Genomic DNA, 17,359 nt, shown 5'->3' with positions numbered 1-17,359 from the left:
ATTCTACAACCTAATCTAATCTAAACAAATGGAGCAAAATATGTATAGATTGTAAAGAATGCTGTACCTTTTTAGATATTGAATTCTAATTTAATGTTTTCTGTTTAAACATAAAGAATGCTGTACCATAGAGAAACAATATCGTAAGTAGATATCCCATGGTATAGGGAATTTATGTGGCAACTTTTACTGTTATCTCAAGCCGATAACTGTCGATTATTGTCAATTTTTACTGTTTTGTTGGGATGATAGTGTATGGACGGCACAATTTGAGAGACTACCAGCGTCACACAGCTGCATAGGAAAGAACTACGTGAACTATCGGCTTGGGATAACAGTAAAAGTTGCGACATAAACGCCCTATACCATGGGATATCTACTTATGCTATCGTTTCTCTATGGCTGTACCTTGTTAGATATTGAATTCTAATTTAATGTTTTCTGTTTAAACATGAAGAATGCTGTACCTTGTTAGATATTGAATTATAATGTTTAATGTTTTGTTGCAGGTTCTGTTTCATTCAACTGAAGGATGACAGTAATGTGGATGAAGTCATAAGCGAACTAAACAAAATAAAATTCGGCAACGGTCATGTGGTTGCTGAGCGAAAGGTCATCAAGAATGAAGAAATAGTCACACCGGAAGCTATCGACCCATACACGTAAGATTCCAATATGCACAGCTAACTTTTCCTTATCTTCTAACTAATCTTACCTTCTTAAATCCATTATAGTTATTAAGCCATATGAATAAAGTTGAGCATTTGCTTATATTTCTAAAATATGGAGCATTTGCTTAATTTTCTATGAATAAACGTGAGCAAAACCTTTTGCTCATGCTCATCAAAAAAATAGTTTGAGCATTTGCTCAAAAGTAAAAGCTTTTGCTTAAAATTGTATGAATAAACTAGAGCATTTGCTCACCTTTTGAAGCAAATGCTTCAAAAAAGGTGAGTCTAGTCTAGAGCAGCTTATCACCTTTTGCTCATAGTAAAATGGCTCCACTAATATACCAACTATACCAGATACGATCACAACCATTAGCTGAGAACTTTAAAACTCTTTTTAGATTCAACCATGATATATATCACCATTATTCCTACAAAAGAATAAATACAAAAGATATAAAGATAGCCATCACAAAATAGGAAATAGGCATTTAAGAAGATGAGAGTGTAGACGATTATAAGAAGGCTATTGATATTATCAGAATATGCTGAAGATTATTATAGAGATGACATTTTTTCACACTATTATTTCAAAATTTTAAACTCAACTAACCTAAAACTCTATTCATAAAAATAGAAAACAGAGCAGACGACGCAAACAAAAGCGGTGCCCCTACTTGCATATTTAGCGCTTCCGTGAGCTAAAAAACAAAGTAAGGCTACAAAAGCGAATCAGCTGATGAAAAATCTAGAAAATATGTGAACATTTGCTCCAGAGTTCAGGAGCATAAGGTAAGAGTATAAGGTAAAGCTCATTCATATAGAAATGAGCAAATGCTTTTGCTTCTACCTTTTGCTCATGAGCAAAACCTTATGCTCCATGCTCTTGCTCATGAGCATTTTCTCTGGTTTTATTCATAAGGGCCATTGAATTTCAAACAAGAAGAAGTTTAATTATATTGTAACTTAAAGGCTAGGCGCACACCAGTTAGTCAAGACAAGACATGATCAGACACGTTTAGTCAAAATACTTCACATAGCTGCTTATGACGCAACTCACACTGATTAGTCATTGCAATTAGACATGTCTTCATAAGCCATGTCTTCATGTGAAGTATTGTGTCTGAGCATGTCTTGTCTTGTCTTGACTAACTGGTGTGCGCCCAGCCTAACTATGGTGGTGAACTGAGGTAGTTGATACTTTGTACTACTGATTGTCTACCAATTCAAAACCGTTGATAGGATAACAAACTTTATTAATAGATAGAACTCCGTAGTAAAAGAATATATCCCATGATATGGGTAGTATTATATTCCAAATTTCAAGATTTTTGTTACCGTAATTCAAGCCGACTACTGTCTATTATTATTGTTTTGGCTGGTCAAGAGTGTAAGAACGGCACAGTATGAAAGACTACCAGCGTCACACTGGTGTGAAATGAACTACTAGGACTATCGACTTGAGTTAACATTGAAATTTGGGATATACTCGTATGTTATTTTTTCTCTATGTCCGTAGTTAGTGAAAGTATTGAATCCATGCTATATGTGTTGTAGTAGAGGTGCAGATTGAATCTAAAACTAGTTTCTTTGCATTGTTTTATTATATAATAAGAAATATGACATAATAAGCGGCTGTGACAATTGCACGTTTTTTTTATTCATGATACAGTACATAATTACACTAGGCTGCTGCTGCTGCTGCATCAACATGGAGCAAACAGAAACTATCAAGTTTTATCCCTTATCGGTTGAATGAAGATAAATACTGTTAATTGAGGACTATTAATCAAACTACGAAGATACCTACTCGAAACGGCACCACAAATGCATACTCGTACCGAATTTAACCAAAGTATCATGTTTCGGGAAATAGAAACAAATGGAAAACTGGGAAAATGGAAGCGAATTCATTCATTAAATTGTAGCTCTTGTAATAAGTTATTTTGTTGGAGTTTTTAACTTGTTTGCTTTAATTATTGTTTGTTGTAGTTTGTTTTAAACATTGTTAATTGTTTTAAATGTTTCATTTAATTTAGTAATTGAATTTAAATCAATGAATGATTTATTTTCAGGTTATATGTCGGAAATCTACCATCAACACTGACCAGTGAGGTTTTCAAAGATCTCTTCCCGAACGCTCACAGAATCGATATCGGCTATGCCAGGATACTGAAATTCACCCGGTAAGCATCATTTCTTCTATCTCAGAAGAAAATTAATATTTTCGAATAAAGTACAGTAATTGTTCATTTATAGGTTCAGCTCATTTATTTATTTATCTATTTACAAAGGTAACTCTCCAAAAGTATTTTAAGACAAGGTGTTGACGAATGATACCGGTAATACTGTGCAAACGTTCCTATTTGTGATGATTTCATGAATGGATCAATATAGAGATGATAAATATCTTAAATGAAACTTGAGAATATGTAGCTGATATAAAATGAAAGGGAATCTTGAATTACCTGTTGGAATCTATAATTAAGGTCCTACTTAGTCATTAAGCTGTGTGATTAATTTGTGGCCTTCCTTACAGAGGTCATTGTAGGGAGAGATCAATTGTATCATGATGCCACTACCCTCAATTTATGTATATCAGTGTTCGCGTATGTCAAGGAAAATTATAATATATATGTATGCAACAGGTTATGAATCACAATTTCAATACCAGAAGGAGAAATGATCTAGTGGTAAGGTTCTGTAACTTTGAAAATTCACAATAGTATATTTCGCACCTAGGGCCGAAAATGAGATATTTCCGGCTCGAAATCGGTTTTTAAGTCCGAGGCCGTAGGCCGAGGACTAGAAAAGATTGAGAGCCGGAAATACATTTTTGCCCATGGTGCGAACGCTATTTTTCGCCACACCCAAAAAAAACTTCCCAATATATAAGAAATTAAAAATAAATAAAATTCAAACAGCCTATTTTGATAGTTTGAATCTTGGTTATGACAACTTTTACTGTCAATTAATTTCAATATTACTAATTAATAATTTACAATAATGACCATATTTTTATACTATTAATATCAGGCGCGAGCTTTGCGCCGGTGCAATATCATGGATAGATGGATGAATAGAATTTTCATTACTATTTTGAAATAATGTGATGAAAAAATTAATATAATTGCATATTTCACAGTTTTGTCTCAAAATATATCTAAAAAATTGATTGAAATTTAAATTACGGTAACTAATATAAAAAATAGGTAATAAAAGTCGAAATTCATCGACAAAAAAAAAGTCATTGACCGAGGATTCGAACCTAGATCATGTTTGTTATTCACTGAGCTTTGAGTTCTGACTGATGTATGTACGCCTTTACGCTCTCGGCCATTCCGTACTGTTGAACGTTGAGGCCTGACTGATAACCCTTAGCATACACGTAATACTGTAATACTAGACTTCTAAAAAAGTCACTCCTAAAAAGCGTACCGTACAACAGACTTTGGCTCATGACTTATATTATTAAAATTAATATTATTATCTGTCTCACAATAAAATTTTCACTCTGAATTAAGTCAGATAACGTAGGCTATGTAGGCTACTATAATAATAGAGTATAGCGCAAATTTGAAGCCGGTTTGCTGGCATTTTCACAACAAAATATTGCTCTGAAAATAGTTAAATCATAGAGAAAACATTCGAAGATTCAATCTTGAGTGGGCCTAATGTTTTCTCTATATGGTTTAATATTGAAGAAAATTATCTAAAAGTTTTAATAATGAATTACGGAAAAATTACTAGGAATTTTTCAGTCAAGGCTGAGTTTCACCAGTAGGCTTACCTTAAACTTCAGATCTGTGCTGTATTTGCTTATTATTATTGTTGATTGTATTGCATTAAGAAGTGGAATTCGATAATAAAAAAGAAACAATTATTACTCTACCTCACTTTTAAATATTGATACAATTATTGTACTTTGAATTCAAATTCGATTCTTCACTTTTAAATACTTGCGATACGTACCTTTCTGACAATGGACAATGTAGCCAACATTATATTGTTGAGGCTATGGAGATATATCATCGTATTCTATTGTTTGATATCAAAAACACAATAATAAATATTAAATTATGAAACAGTAATTTATAAAATATATTATTATAGACATAATACCGCGATTCACGATACATAATTATATAGATTATTACAGTCATTATGAGATTATCTCTCTATGATTTTTGTGAGATCGGACACGATCAGCTGTTATTCAAGGTCATTTTACAGCCCTAGGGCCGTAAAGTTTTACCGGCCTGGTCGGAAAACAATCACTTTCGGCCTCCATATGACGCACGTAAACTAGCTCATTACATCCAAGTGTGGCGAAAAAACATTATTATTATAACTCTATCAAACTATTCAATGCTATATCTGGGAGAATTAGACATTTGCCACTATATTTATATTGAATGAAAAAGACTAAGAAATTGTCAAAAAACCACACATTTATTGATACTTAGAAAGACCGGTTTCGGTTATTAAACCATTGTCAATCTCTGATAAACAGTTTAATAGAGATTGACAATGGTGTAATAACCGAAACCCGGTATTTTTCATTCAATATGAATAATTACCACAATATCAACTTCTCAACTATTCAAAAAGGGCACTACATTCATTTTTGAAAACAATTGAAAACTTCCTGTTGTTTAATCCTTATTATGAGGTAAAATAATTTTATAAAAATGTTAATACTATGACAATTCAATGTAGTCCATTTTGATTTATATTTATTTACTGACTGTGTTTTTTACTATTTAATGTTTTGAATGTTGTTGAATTTTGACCATTGTAATGATCTCAAGAGCATTCTGCAATAAAATTATTCGATTTGATTTATTCTCCTATTATTTAAATATGTCTTGAATATACTTTATAGCCTAGATTTGTTTTCACTGGTTTATGTGACTTTTGTATTGCCTAAACTGACTGCTTTCAAAGATCTTGTACTCTGTAAAATTCCCTCCCTTCATTTATTGAAAATTTAGTTTAAAATCATTCAGATCAATTATTACGAAAAACCAGACAATATTTACAACCCTCAGGGCCAAGCCACATTGAGCGTTTTTCTGGCGTTTCTGCACTGGCGGCGGACGAGTCTGCAGGGTAGGAAGCTCTCCAATTGGCTGATTGATAACCAGCTGATTTCCGAACGCCAACTCAATCAACTCATAAGGCAATTACGCTGATTGGGTTTGGCATGGGTACGCGCCACCTTATTCCTCCGACACACCCAGAACCTGACAGGAGTGGACAGCGACTTTCTCATCCATCGACACCGTACGCCAGCGACAGGGAAAGACTGTTTTGAAAGAGTCTCGAATTGGCGTGTGCGTTAGGCGCCAAAACCGGACACTTTTACATCCGTACAGAAACGACAAAGTCAGACACATCGAATCTCTGACACTTCAAAAACAAGACGTTCAGGTTATACTTCTTGGACGGACTGTACTACGCAGAGCTGTCTGGTTTTCAAACAATGGTATTGTTCTGATGAATCCCCACATGTAGGCTATTCTTAACAAGACCATTGACAATTTATTTCTGAAACCTATCACTCTTTTCTATCCCTCTTCGTAGTAATATCAGGCGATGACTTATCTTGTAACTGTATAATTCCTATTTATCAGTCCTTTATATCTATTTATAAGTCCTATATATCATTCCTATTTTGTGCAGTTGTCTCTCTTTTCTGCAGTTATTTGGAGCTTGAATAATAGAACTATTAGTAAATTTCTTGATACAAAACAAAAATAACTTCACTTAATAGGTCAATTGTCAAGATTAGTGAGTACACTGAAACTTCTCAATAATTCGTAGTTTTGTCATCAAAAACACTGTAATTAGTATTCCCATAAAGATAAATACACTAATATGCCATAGTAACTCCAGTAATGAGTTCATTGAAAATTATGCTACAGTAACTAATAACTCCAGTGATGAAGAGACCGAAAATCATATCAACTGATGAAGTGAATTGGAAAAAAGGGTGTTGTGATTTATCATTAGTAAGCTGGAATATTAATTGCATGCAATTACCACAATTTACCCATTTATTCATAACAGCTAATGCTATTTAAGAATAATCACATATACTGTCCTTAATGCCCCAAATTCAGCTGATTAATATACAAATTTTACATCAACTCGCTTTCGTTAATGTCTGTCTGCCTGTCTAGGTATTGTTTGTTTCCAACATAGCCTATATGTATTAGATAATACAACTTGTGATAGCAATACCTTCAACTTTATAGTAATTGGTATTATTAGTTTAGGGATTTTGAATTCTGATTGTGAATTATTTACCCATACGGAGTGAACTTTAAACCTACTAAGCTTGTAACCCTACTGGAGGGTTAATTACTCGAACATTGAGAATTTTGAATGTAATAAAATTATTCAGTATTGTTTTTCATTTTGAATGTCATTTTCAATACTGGAAGATATACAGTTATCATTTCCCAAAATAGCGGGAAAATGTTATTTTTTCATGATAATATTTTGATGATTGATTTTTCTACGTTTCAACGACGGGATTTGCTTTTGTCTGTATATGTATGTTGGCATGTTTGTAAATTAGCTTTTGATGATTACAGCTTGGCAATGCTCTCGGTTTTATTTATAACAGGTAATATTGTCATCGTTAATACACGCCAATCAGTCATTGGCCGTTTCAACACTTACGATTTCTCGTCACGGTACCGGTTTCTTTTTTCCGATGTCCGAAGGGCTAATTGTGGTGACATATTGACAATGAGATCGGTTTATAAATGCTGTACGAGGTCTACTGTTCACAGAACTACTAGCTACAAGTATTCAACTGCAGAAGTCGGAAATAGACATTTAATTTTACTCATGGAAGACACCCACCCTTATCTATCTACTTCACGTCTATGAAGATAACAATATCAAAGAAACAGAGTTGAAAGTACGAAGGCATGGAGATGGAAATTTAAAAGTGAATGAATTGTTATAATTCAATTACTCAGATATATTAAAACTGACTACTTTAGCATTTACCTGATTAATATTACCGCAATCATTATGTTTCAAATTCAAATTTGCGTTTCGTTGCTGTCACTCGGCTGCTCTCTGCACCTATTTTCTCGATTCATGCAATAACTTCAAAAAAATGACGTCAACAAACTTGGTGACTCAACACATCTGTCTCGTTTTGAACTGATAATGGCAAACTCTCTCGATCAGCTATTTTCAACTGACGATGAAAACTCTCTTGATCAACTGTTTTCAACTGACGACAGAAAACTCTCTCAGTCAGCTGCTACTCGGTTGATGAATATTATTACCGTACCTAATCATTTTTAAGTTCCCTCAGTGAGTTATCCTAAACATGAGTCCTAATCCAAATGATGATTTTCGTATCACAAACTCTATATTTCAAACTATATACTATATTTCAAACTTAATCAAAATCGTTAGAGCCGTTTTCGATTTCCATCAGACATACAAACAAACTAACAAACAGAAATTGAATACGATGATAAATACGTCTATAGTAACATCCATATGGGAACGTCTGTTATAGTAGACTGCACAAAACTAATCCGATGTTAGTTGGAAGAGCTGAGTACCTCCTCACCCCTTACCATAAACTTTGCCAATTCTTCATGTGTACTGTATTATGAAAATATCAATATTAATTCTTACTTATAATCAGCTGCCTAGGGGGCCTAGGCCCCCCTCAAGGATCAGATAAATAATGAAAATGCGGGTCTATCTACACGAATCCTTAGAGTCTCATAATGATTTAATACTTTTCTTTATCAGCAGTAGTATAATTCCTTCTACAGTATCAACAATGTTGCAAAATTGCCTTGAAAGTATGGATACGGGTACAGAGTAATAAATAATATATTTTTCTCTGTGGTATAGTTTGAATACAGAATGGGTACACTTATTGATCAGAGCACAATAAGTGAGTTATTGAATAAATGTCAATGTGAGAATTAACAAGTTGCAAGATGTCACAGTGAAAGCAAAAGGAAGGGCACAATCAGACAATCAAAAATGTATGTAAAGGGTTTTTGATAATTATGGGAACAGCTTGATGTATCTTTAGCTTTCTAACTGGAAGTTATTTTCCTATTAGAATATGATCCCCAATGAAATTGTTGAAATTGTCATTGTAAAAGAAAAATTTATCTTTTTCCATGATTTTCAAGAAATCTGTTTCAGTGTATTCCTACTCTAGGGCCTCTCTGTAGACCCATATTTCTAATAAATATTCCATGATTGAATTTATCAATTATTCAACTACATTTGTATAAAATTGGAAAAAATGAAGCATATAATAACATCTTCTAATGTAACATTTATGGGGAAAAACCCAGGTCCCTCTATCCTTTGGGGGTATTCCTCCCCCCCCCCAATACCTATTGGTTTTTGCCCCCCCTTTAGCAGTTTGGTGAAATGGCACCACTGAAGTTGAATGAAATCAACTTCAATTATTGTATGGTAATTGTATGGCAAGATTACGATACTTATGAGCTCTACTTAGAAATGGATTGTGAAACAAGATAATTGTACTGGAATGTAATAAACTGTGATATTTTCATGATTATATAAGAGCAATTAAGCCATTCATTTCAATCATTGAGAGAAAAACCAATAAGATGCTCATATTATCTTCTCAAATCTTAATACATTAACAATACACTACCGGTAATTCACGTGTAAATAATACTGATGTGGTCGATTCCAATGAACATTAAATGAAATGTTTGTTTTCTTCTAAATGTCTATACTTGAGCATTCTGTCAATTTCGAACAGAGATCACTTTTACGGAGTTTTCTCAGATGATGCAGCAATCACTGAGGAATATCCAACACATAACTCAATAATCCAGGAGAGAGTCATCTAAAATTAAAACTATTAGTGCAATATTGCTAAATTATTAGTGTTTTTCAATAAATTATTAATCCCATAAATGTCTCTCAATTAAATGATAAGTTATGGAGTTCCAAATATTATAATATTTTTCGCATTACCATTTTTCTTTTTTTTTATATTTGAATCGCTTCAATTGTTCACTCGTTGTTTAGTCGAATATAGTAATATATATAATGTTTCAGGTATATCTATCACATAAATCTCTCTCAGCAGCTACTATATAAACGCTTAAAATAGGTTGCTAGGGAACGATAATGATAAGAATATGTGATGAATAATCTATCCTGTTCTAGGCGAGCAATATTTCTGTATCACAGATATCCAAAAACTTCAACACTAAAATGTGAATATCTTTGAAACGGTTTGATATATTTATGAGCGATTTTCACCATCCATTGTCTCTTGAAATTCTTTATTATTTGAATCTTGTATTAAAACCTTCCCATAGAAAATTCTTGATTCAATGTGGCGGAACGAAGATGGCACACCAAAATCATTTTTAAGCTACCTACAGAATTTTTTTCCAATTTGAATAAGAATCCCAGTGGAGCCCACTGTTATATTATCTTTGGAAAAGGAACATTAAGCTGTTTTCCTATTAATATAACGCTGTAGGCCTAAGTGAATCCATAGGACTTCATAGGTTTCTCCGTCTGGGTAAACGATTTAGAATCAGAATTCAAATTTTGTTAAATCAATAATACCAACGACATAGCAACTGCCATCACAATTTGTATCATTAATATTACGCGTATGCTACTGAAGGATAATAGTCAGGCAGACTCACAGGAGTAAGTTATTCTGTCTCATGCAGTACTTTCAATGTTACTTTTATATCCTGAAAAAGACGAAGAAGTGAGTAAAATATTTTGTTGTTCAACGAACTTGACCTGTGAAAAGGTTCGAAGAGTGCATGTTCAAAATTTGAAGCTGATCGATCAACTCTTTCTAAAGTTATTGTAGTGCATTCAAACAAACAAGCAAACCCACAGACTGGCAACAACTTTGAACTTGAGTAAAAAGTAAGAACTTGCTAACGCTCGTTTAACAAATATTATTGAGAGAACAACGGGCGGTATTATCAAGTTGGGAGCACATAACTTGAAGGAGTCAAATTATTTCAGTGTAGGGGATTTTGTATTTCACAAGAGAGTGTGGTTCTGAGGGATATAGGCCTATAGTGAGAAAGTGAAGAAGTGAGGATTTAATTGAATTGCAGTTTTAGTTATTTTTGCACGGCCGGCCCTCTCCCACATTCAACCATCAACCCTCCAGTACGATGCTACATCAACTATACAATCCTACTCGGTGGAATGGGGGAATTCACAATATTACAAGCAAGAGTTGATAGTAATGAATATTATTGACACAAAGAAATTTACAAATCTAGGCATGGGAAAGTCAAATTCAAGATAGGTTGTAGATAATTATGTCTGAAGCATTGTATGAAATAATAACAAAACCCTGAGGGGTTTTGAAGAAACGAGAGCATTAGCACACAACCGGGTAAGAGAGAGAGAGAGGGAGTGTGTGTGTGTGTGTGTGTGTGTGTGTGTGTGTGTGTGTTAGACAGAGAGAGAGTGTGAGAGAAAGGCGCAGGAGTGATAGAGAGAGGGCGATGGAGGGGGAGAGAGAGAATGAGAGAGGAAGCAATAGAACTAAATAAGGTTGAGATAAGAGACAATGTCACGCAGGAGTATTGTCCAATGGTGGTCACACACACACTTCTACAGTCACACTAAGTTCTAAAAAGAATATTTCAAAGAAAGTACAGTCTGTGCCAAAATTGAAACCAGTTTACTTCCAAGCTATTCTGCCAGCTTAACAGACACTAGCGTCAAAAGCTGATGGCGACAACCAGAGACTGTTTTCCAGGTAGAGAAATTAGTCACGGACTCGCCCCGCCAAAACAAGACACTTCTTTTTCAGCACAAGAACGACAAAAGTGGCCACCGCCAAAACAAGACTGATTTTCAGTGCTAGGATGGATGTGTCTGACTTTGATGGTGGTGTATCCTGACATCGCCCCGGTTGGCATACATGAATCAGCTGATAATGAGTCAATTGGAGAGCTTCCAGCCCTGCCGACTCGTCTGCCGTCAGTGCAAAAACGCTTCTTGTGGCTTGACCCTTGAGTTGCGTACAGATTCATGCGCCACGTACAAACGCATTTCTCTTCCCATCAGCTATGATAATAAGCTGATGAAAAGTGAAATGTGATGAAAGGTGAAATGTGCGTGTTCGTGGTGCATTTGTCTGTACGCATCTTTAGAACTACAGTAATTAATTTTGTGTACAGTGTTTGAAAATCCTATGCGACTCACTACTATTTGCCAATACTATGTGACTGATTCAGCTTCTGGCTGGTGACGGACATACAGTCAGCTTTCGTATTCCCACTAGGCTGAGTGGGAATAGTCACTTTAGAACTCATGGGAATTATTTTTCACTGTGCCAGACACTGTACACACGGATACTGATATGTGGGAATCCATCTTTCAGATATCTAAAGAAATTATTTGTGAAATTTGTCCAAATTATTCTTCAATTTTCATAATATTTTGTGAGCTATATTATACAAAATAAATTTTTATTCATGTATTTTTGCTGCATCAAAAGTAAAACTTTTTTTATGGAAATTGGTCATTTCTTATTTTTCTAGGTATGACTTGAAATAAATATTTGAAGTGAAACATTCCACATGAGATTGGAAATTTCTTGTTTTTCCAGGTATGCCTATATAAAGTACACGAACGTTGACCAAGCAATTGAAGCTTATAAAAAAGCCTTCGACATGACGATAGGATCGAGGTCCATTACTCTCAGGTTTAGAAGGCACAAAGGAACTGTTGGTCCACCGGGTGAGAAGCCCAAAGTATCGGTAAGCATCTCAAGTATCTCAATTCAATTCACGTTTCAAATCACATAAATTTAAAAATGATTATTGCATAACCATTTCGATCAAATGATTATTGCATAACCATTTGGATCCCCTGAAAGATCTGTGATTATTCTTGTCAATATTAAAAATAATTATATCAATTTTTCCAATGTGGTATGTTGCAAAGATGTGAAGAAGATTATTTAGTTGATTGTTTGTCAATATTGATGATTATATTAACTTTTTCAATACGGTATGTTTCGAGGATGTGGAGAAGCCTATTTAGTGGATATTTATTTAAATTTATTCAGTCGAGTTGAAAGTTTCTATCAAATAAGCATTTTGAATCAACTCACATCTTCGATAATATATTGTTCAGAACATAATCATTGGTTCAGAACCAATACTTCAGTGGTCAAGACATAGTCCAGATTTCTATAGTCATAAACATGTAATAGTGTTTTAAGTGTTCAAATGTTAAGTTACCAGTTACTGAATTTTTGTATGCTACTGCGGTGTTGAACCTCGTCTTATCGAATCAAAATTAGATAATGCATTCTTCTATCCATTTTCGCTGGTCATCTGTTACTTCTGTGAGACTGCGTTCTACTGTTATTATCTCCCTTCTCTGAATCATCACCCTTCCTCTTTCCACTGTTCTTTCAGGAGCTTCCTATACTGTCCTGCCGTGCACGCTCTCTCGGCTTATCTTACAAAATTCCTCTCTTTCTCCCGTCCCCATTGATATCGCGATGTTTTCGTCTAGTCAGTTTTCTGTTTTCATCTGTTACTGCCAAAGATATCTAGTCATCATTGTAGCTATATATTTCTTTGATTTTATTCGTATTTAATTCAACTGTTTTAATTCCATTTTATATATTCTGACCCACCGAGTAAGCAAAACCGAATGGTTTGAAAGATGCTCTGTTGACCGAAAGACTCTCGGAATAAGGAGTCAACTTTGTATGGCCAACGGTCTTTGGAGCGGAAGAGCTGTATAGAGAGGGCACTCTCTTGTCCTGAAGGTGTTAAAAACAGCTTTAAAGGCGGAGGAACTAAGTATATTCTTAGTCAACGGCATGAGAATGCAGAAGGCATGATGGGCTTAGTCCTAGTATTCATTAAGGCAATTTGTCAGCTATAGTTTTATTTCTGGAGTGGACACCCTAAACGAACTTTCGAGTGGTATAAATATGAGCAATTATAAAAAGGAAAAACAATTCTTTAAACATCGTACAAGAATCGGGACTTGGAATGTAAGGACCATGGCTCAAGCAGGAAAAATAGAGAATGCTTTTCAAGAAATGAAGCGTTTGGATTTATTGGTTTTGGGGATAAGCGAAATGAGATGGCCGGATGCAAACTATTATGACAGTGAAAACTATAGAGTGTACTATTCTGGTGCCCCACAAAAGTATGAGCATGGAGTTGGAATAATTATACACAAATCAATTGCACAGAATGTATCAAGCTTTATACCTTCTAATGAGAGAATGATGCTTGTACAAATAAGAGCATTGCCAGTAAACGTGAACATTGTACAGGTATATGCGCCCACAAGTGAGCATGATGAACAAGTGATAATTAATTTTTATGCTCAATTAACAACTCTTATCAAGAACATTCCTAATGAAGAAGTTCTTATAATAATGGGTGACTACAATGCCAAGGTAGGAAAAGGAAGATCAGGAGTTCATATTGGTCCCCATGGCCTTGGAGATAGGAATGAGTCGGGAGAAAAGCTTTGTACTTTTGCGGTGGAAAACGATTTGATTGTGATGAATACCTTTTTCGATCTACCTCCTCGGAGATTGTATACTTGGAAGTCTCCAAGAGATCGAACGCAAGGATTGTACGCAATCAGATTGATTATATAATGATGAATAGAAGATATAGAAATAGCTGCAAGATGGCCAAAACATTTCCAGGAGCAGATATAGACTCCGACCACAACTTGCTGGTTTCCGATTTCAGACTACAGTGGAAGGAACTGAGAACAAAATCAACACAGAAGACATTTGACAGAAGAAAAATCAACGATCCACATGTGAGAGAGCAAATTGAGAATGTGCTCGGTGCTTCTCTGATTGAAGTGAAGGCAAGTTCGGAGATCGATGACAAAATAGGGAAAATAGTAGATGTCACAACAAGAATAAAGAAAAATATTTTGAGAGTTGATAAAGAGAAAAGGAAGTCGTGGATGAGTGATGAGATTTTGGAGTTTATGGAGGAGAGAAGAATGAAGAAAATAGATAAAGACCTAAATCAATATAAATCAATCAATAGACAAATAAGAAAGAAAATCAGAGAAGCAAAGGAGCAGGAATTCAAGGAAAAATGTTTAGAAATTGAAGTGGCTCAGGCAAGGTATGACACATTCAATATGCACAAAAAGGTTAAAGAACTCACAGGAAATTATAAGAAGAGATCTGTAGGTAAAATAGTAAATGACCAAGGAGAAATAATTGTTGATATAGAGCATATGAAATTGGAATGGCAGGACTATGTTGGAAAACTCTTCTCAGACCAAAGACATGAACACGAGTTAGCAACTGAGTTAACAGGATCAGACATTCTCTTTGATGAAGTTGAAGCGGCCATACAGTCGATGAAAAGTGGCAAAGCAGCTGGCCCGGACAGCGTTCAGTCAGAAATCTTGAAACTTTTCAATTTAGATTTCAAAAAAGAGCTGACATCGGTTTTCAATGATATATATAAAACAGTGGAGAGATACCAAAGGAATGGTTAAGATCAGAATTTATAGTTCTTCCCAAAAAACAGTCAGTCGGCATCAGTTAGAGTCAACAATGAGAAAACAGAAGAAGTTAAAATTCTCCGAGGAGTACGGCAGGGTTGTATATTATCTCCGCTAATATTCAACTTGTACTCAGAGGCAATTTTCCAAGAAGCCTTGGAATACTCGGAGGCCGGCGTACTATTGAATGGAGACAGATTCAACAATTTCAGGTATGCGGATGATACAGTAATATTTGCCGACACCCCGCAAGGACTTCAACTGCTAATGGACAAAGTCGCTCAAGTTAGTAAAATATATGGTCTGGAAGTCAACATTAACAAAACAAAGACAATGATAATTAGTAAAGAAAAAGTTGACAATGTGCATTTTAATATTGATGGTAGGGTAGTGGAGAGAGTGCCAACTTATATTTACATGGGTACAGTTTTGAATGAGCAGTGGGACCATTCTCAGGAGGTGAGGGCTCGGATTGAAAAGGCGAGAGCGGCATTCAAAATCATGTCAAGAGTATTCAAGTCGCATAATTTGACCCTTGAACTGAAAATAAGACTCCTCCGTTGTTATATATTTTCCATTTTGTTATATGGAGTTGAGTCTTGGACCCTGACTGAAACAACAACAAAGAAACTTGAAGCGTTTGAGATGTGGACCTATAGACGAATTCTGAAAATATCATGGATGGACAAAATTTCCAACAACAGGGTTCTTCAACGACTCAATAAGAAGACGGAAATAATGTACACTGTCAAGAGACGAAAATTGGAGTATCTGGGACACATTATGAGGAATGGAACTACTAAATATCAGTTGTTGAAATGTGTACTACAGGGTAGAGTTCTTGGCAGGAGAGGTGTTGGTAGGAGACGAATTTCCTGGTTAAAGAACTTGAGAACATGGTTTGCAGTGTCCACCCCGGAACTTTTTAGAGCGGCTGTCAACAAAGTTATAATTGCCAGAATGATTGCCAACATTCGGTAACGGATAGGCACCAGAAGAAGAAGAAGAAGATTCTACTCTTATCATTAATCTTATTATTAACCATATTGTAATTCTATATTTCCTTCACATAGCATCAGTTCTCATTGTGCCTAACACCTTCCAAGTAGAACCTGATTCAGTTACTATACAACTTCCTAATTCATTCCTTGAAATATCAATATTTGATGGACCGCCGTCTAAAACATTTTCATCAATATGCCTAGTACTAAACTCCTGTGTCCTATCAGTAAAATATGCTTTCTTACGTCTAGCATTTTCCGAAAACTTTCTGCCATCAAAAGAACACACTCTAATATCATAGTCTTCTTTTTCACAAATTCTATGCATCCTTTTATAAACCCGATAAGCATAATTAACGTTGTAAAAACAATTCCGCGTAAAATGATTATGTTTACCACAAACTTTACATTTACATTTACATTTCTTACGTATTCTTTTTCTATTAGTCCTATTATTCACGAGACTAATATTCTGATGCATCTTGACTCTTCTAGATTCACAATCATTACGCATACCAGAGTTCACACAATTTTCAAACGGCCTGTTATCAATCGTAAAAGAAAAATCCAAGTCACTTTCCGATAAATCCAATAATTCTTCCTTAATCATTTCCATATCTTTATCCTCTTTGTAAATGATATCTTCCTCATTCAAATCACAATCATTACAAATAAGAACTTCATCCAACCCATTTTCAATCTCGAAGTTACTAACATGATAATATACATCCACTGCATTTTAAACAAAAATAATTACAAGAATCAAAATCATCAGAGATGATAGCATTTTCGAAACAATTCTCAATTTCAAACTCATTTCCGATTTCCAATAGCTCTTCAAATTCTGGTTCCATATTATCATTAATTACTTGCACCTGTCCAAATTTCCACTCATTCAAATACTGACATGATAATTCATATTTCTCAATATTTTTAAACAATTCTACAATAGTACCATTTGATTACATTATAATTCTTTCAAATATATTTGAAGACAAACCTCTTAAAATTATCCTGATAATCCGAGATTCATGCATATTCGAATCTACTTTTCTGCATAGGGATAAGACTCGTGCTACAAAATCTCTACCATCTTCTTCAAATTCCATGCTACAAGTATCTAATTCCTTTTCTAGT

At 34.7% G+C, this 17,359-nt stretch overlaps 1 protein-coding gene across 1 annotated transcript in view; it reads left to right on the top strand.

Annotated features, from left to right (window-relative positions):
• The first annotated feature begins 478 nt into the window (after nucleotides 1-478).
• The window catches only part of LOC120351110, a 60,151-nt gene continuing 43,270 nt past the window's right edge, over nucleotides 479-17,359 (top strand). Inside the window, exons 1-3 of the mRNA XM_039427119.1 lie at nucleotides 479-662; nucleotides 2,744-2,854; nucleotides 12,316-12,466. Of these exons, the coding sequence (XP_039283053.1) occupies nucleotides 496-662; nucleotides 2,744-2,854; nucleotides 12,316-12,466 (429 nt within the window). The 5' untranslated portion in view covers nucleotides 479-495. The remainder of the gene's footprint in view (nucleotides 663-2,743; nucleotides 2,855-12,315; nucleotides 12,467-17,359) is intronic.

The sequence above is a fragment of the Nilaparvata lugens genome, chromosome 4 (genome assembly GCF_014356525.2).
Source record: "Nilaparvata lugens isolate BPH chromosome 4, ASM1435652v1, whole genome shotgun sequence".
Classification (NCBI taxonomy): Eukaryota; Metazoa; Arthropoda; class Insecta; order Hemiptera; family Delphacidae; genus Nilaparvata; species Nilaparvata lugens.
Note: the sequence above shows the minus strand (reverse complement) of the source record. Positions and strands in the feature narration are given on the sequence as shown.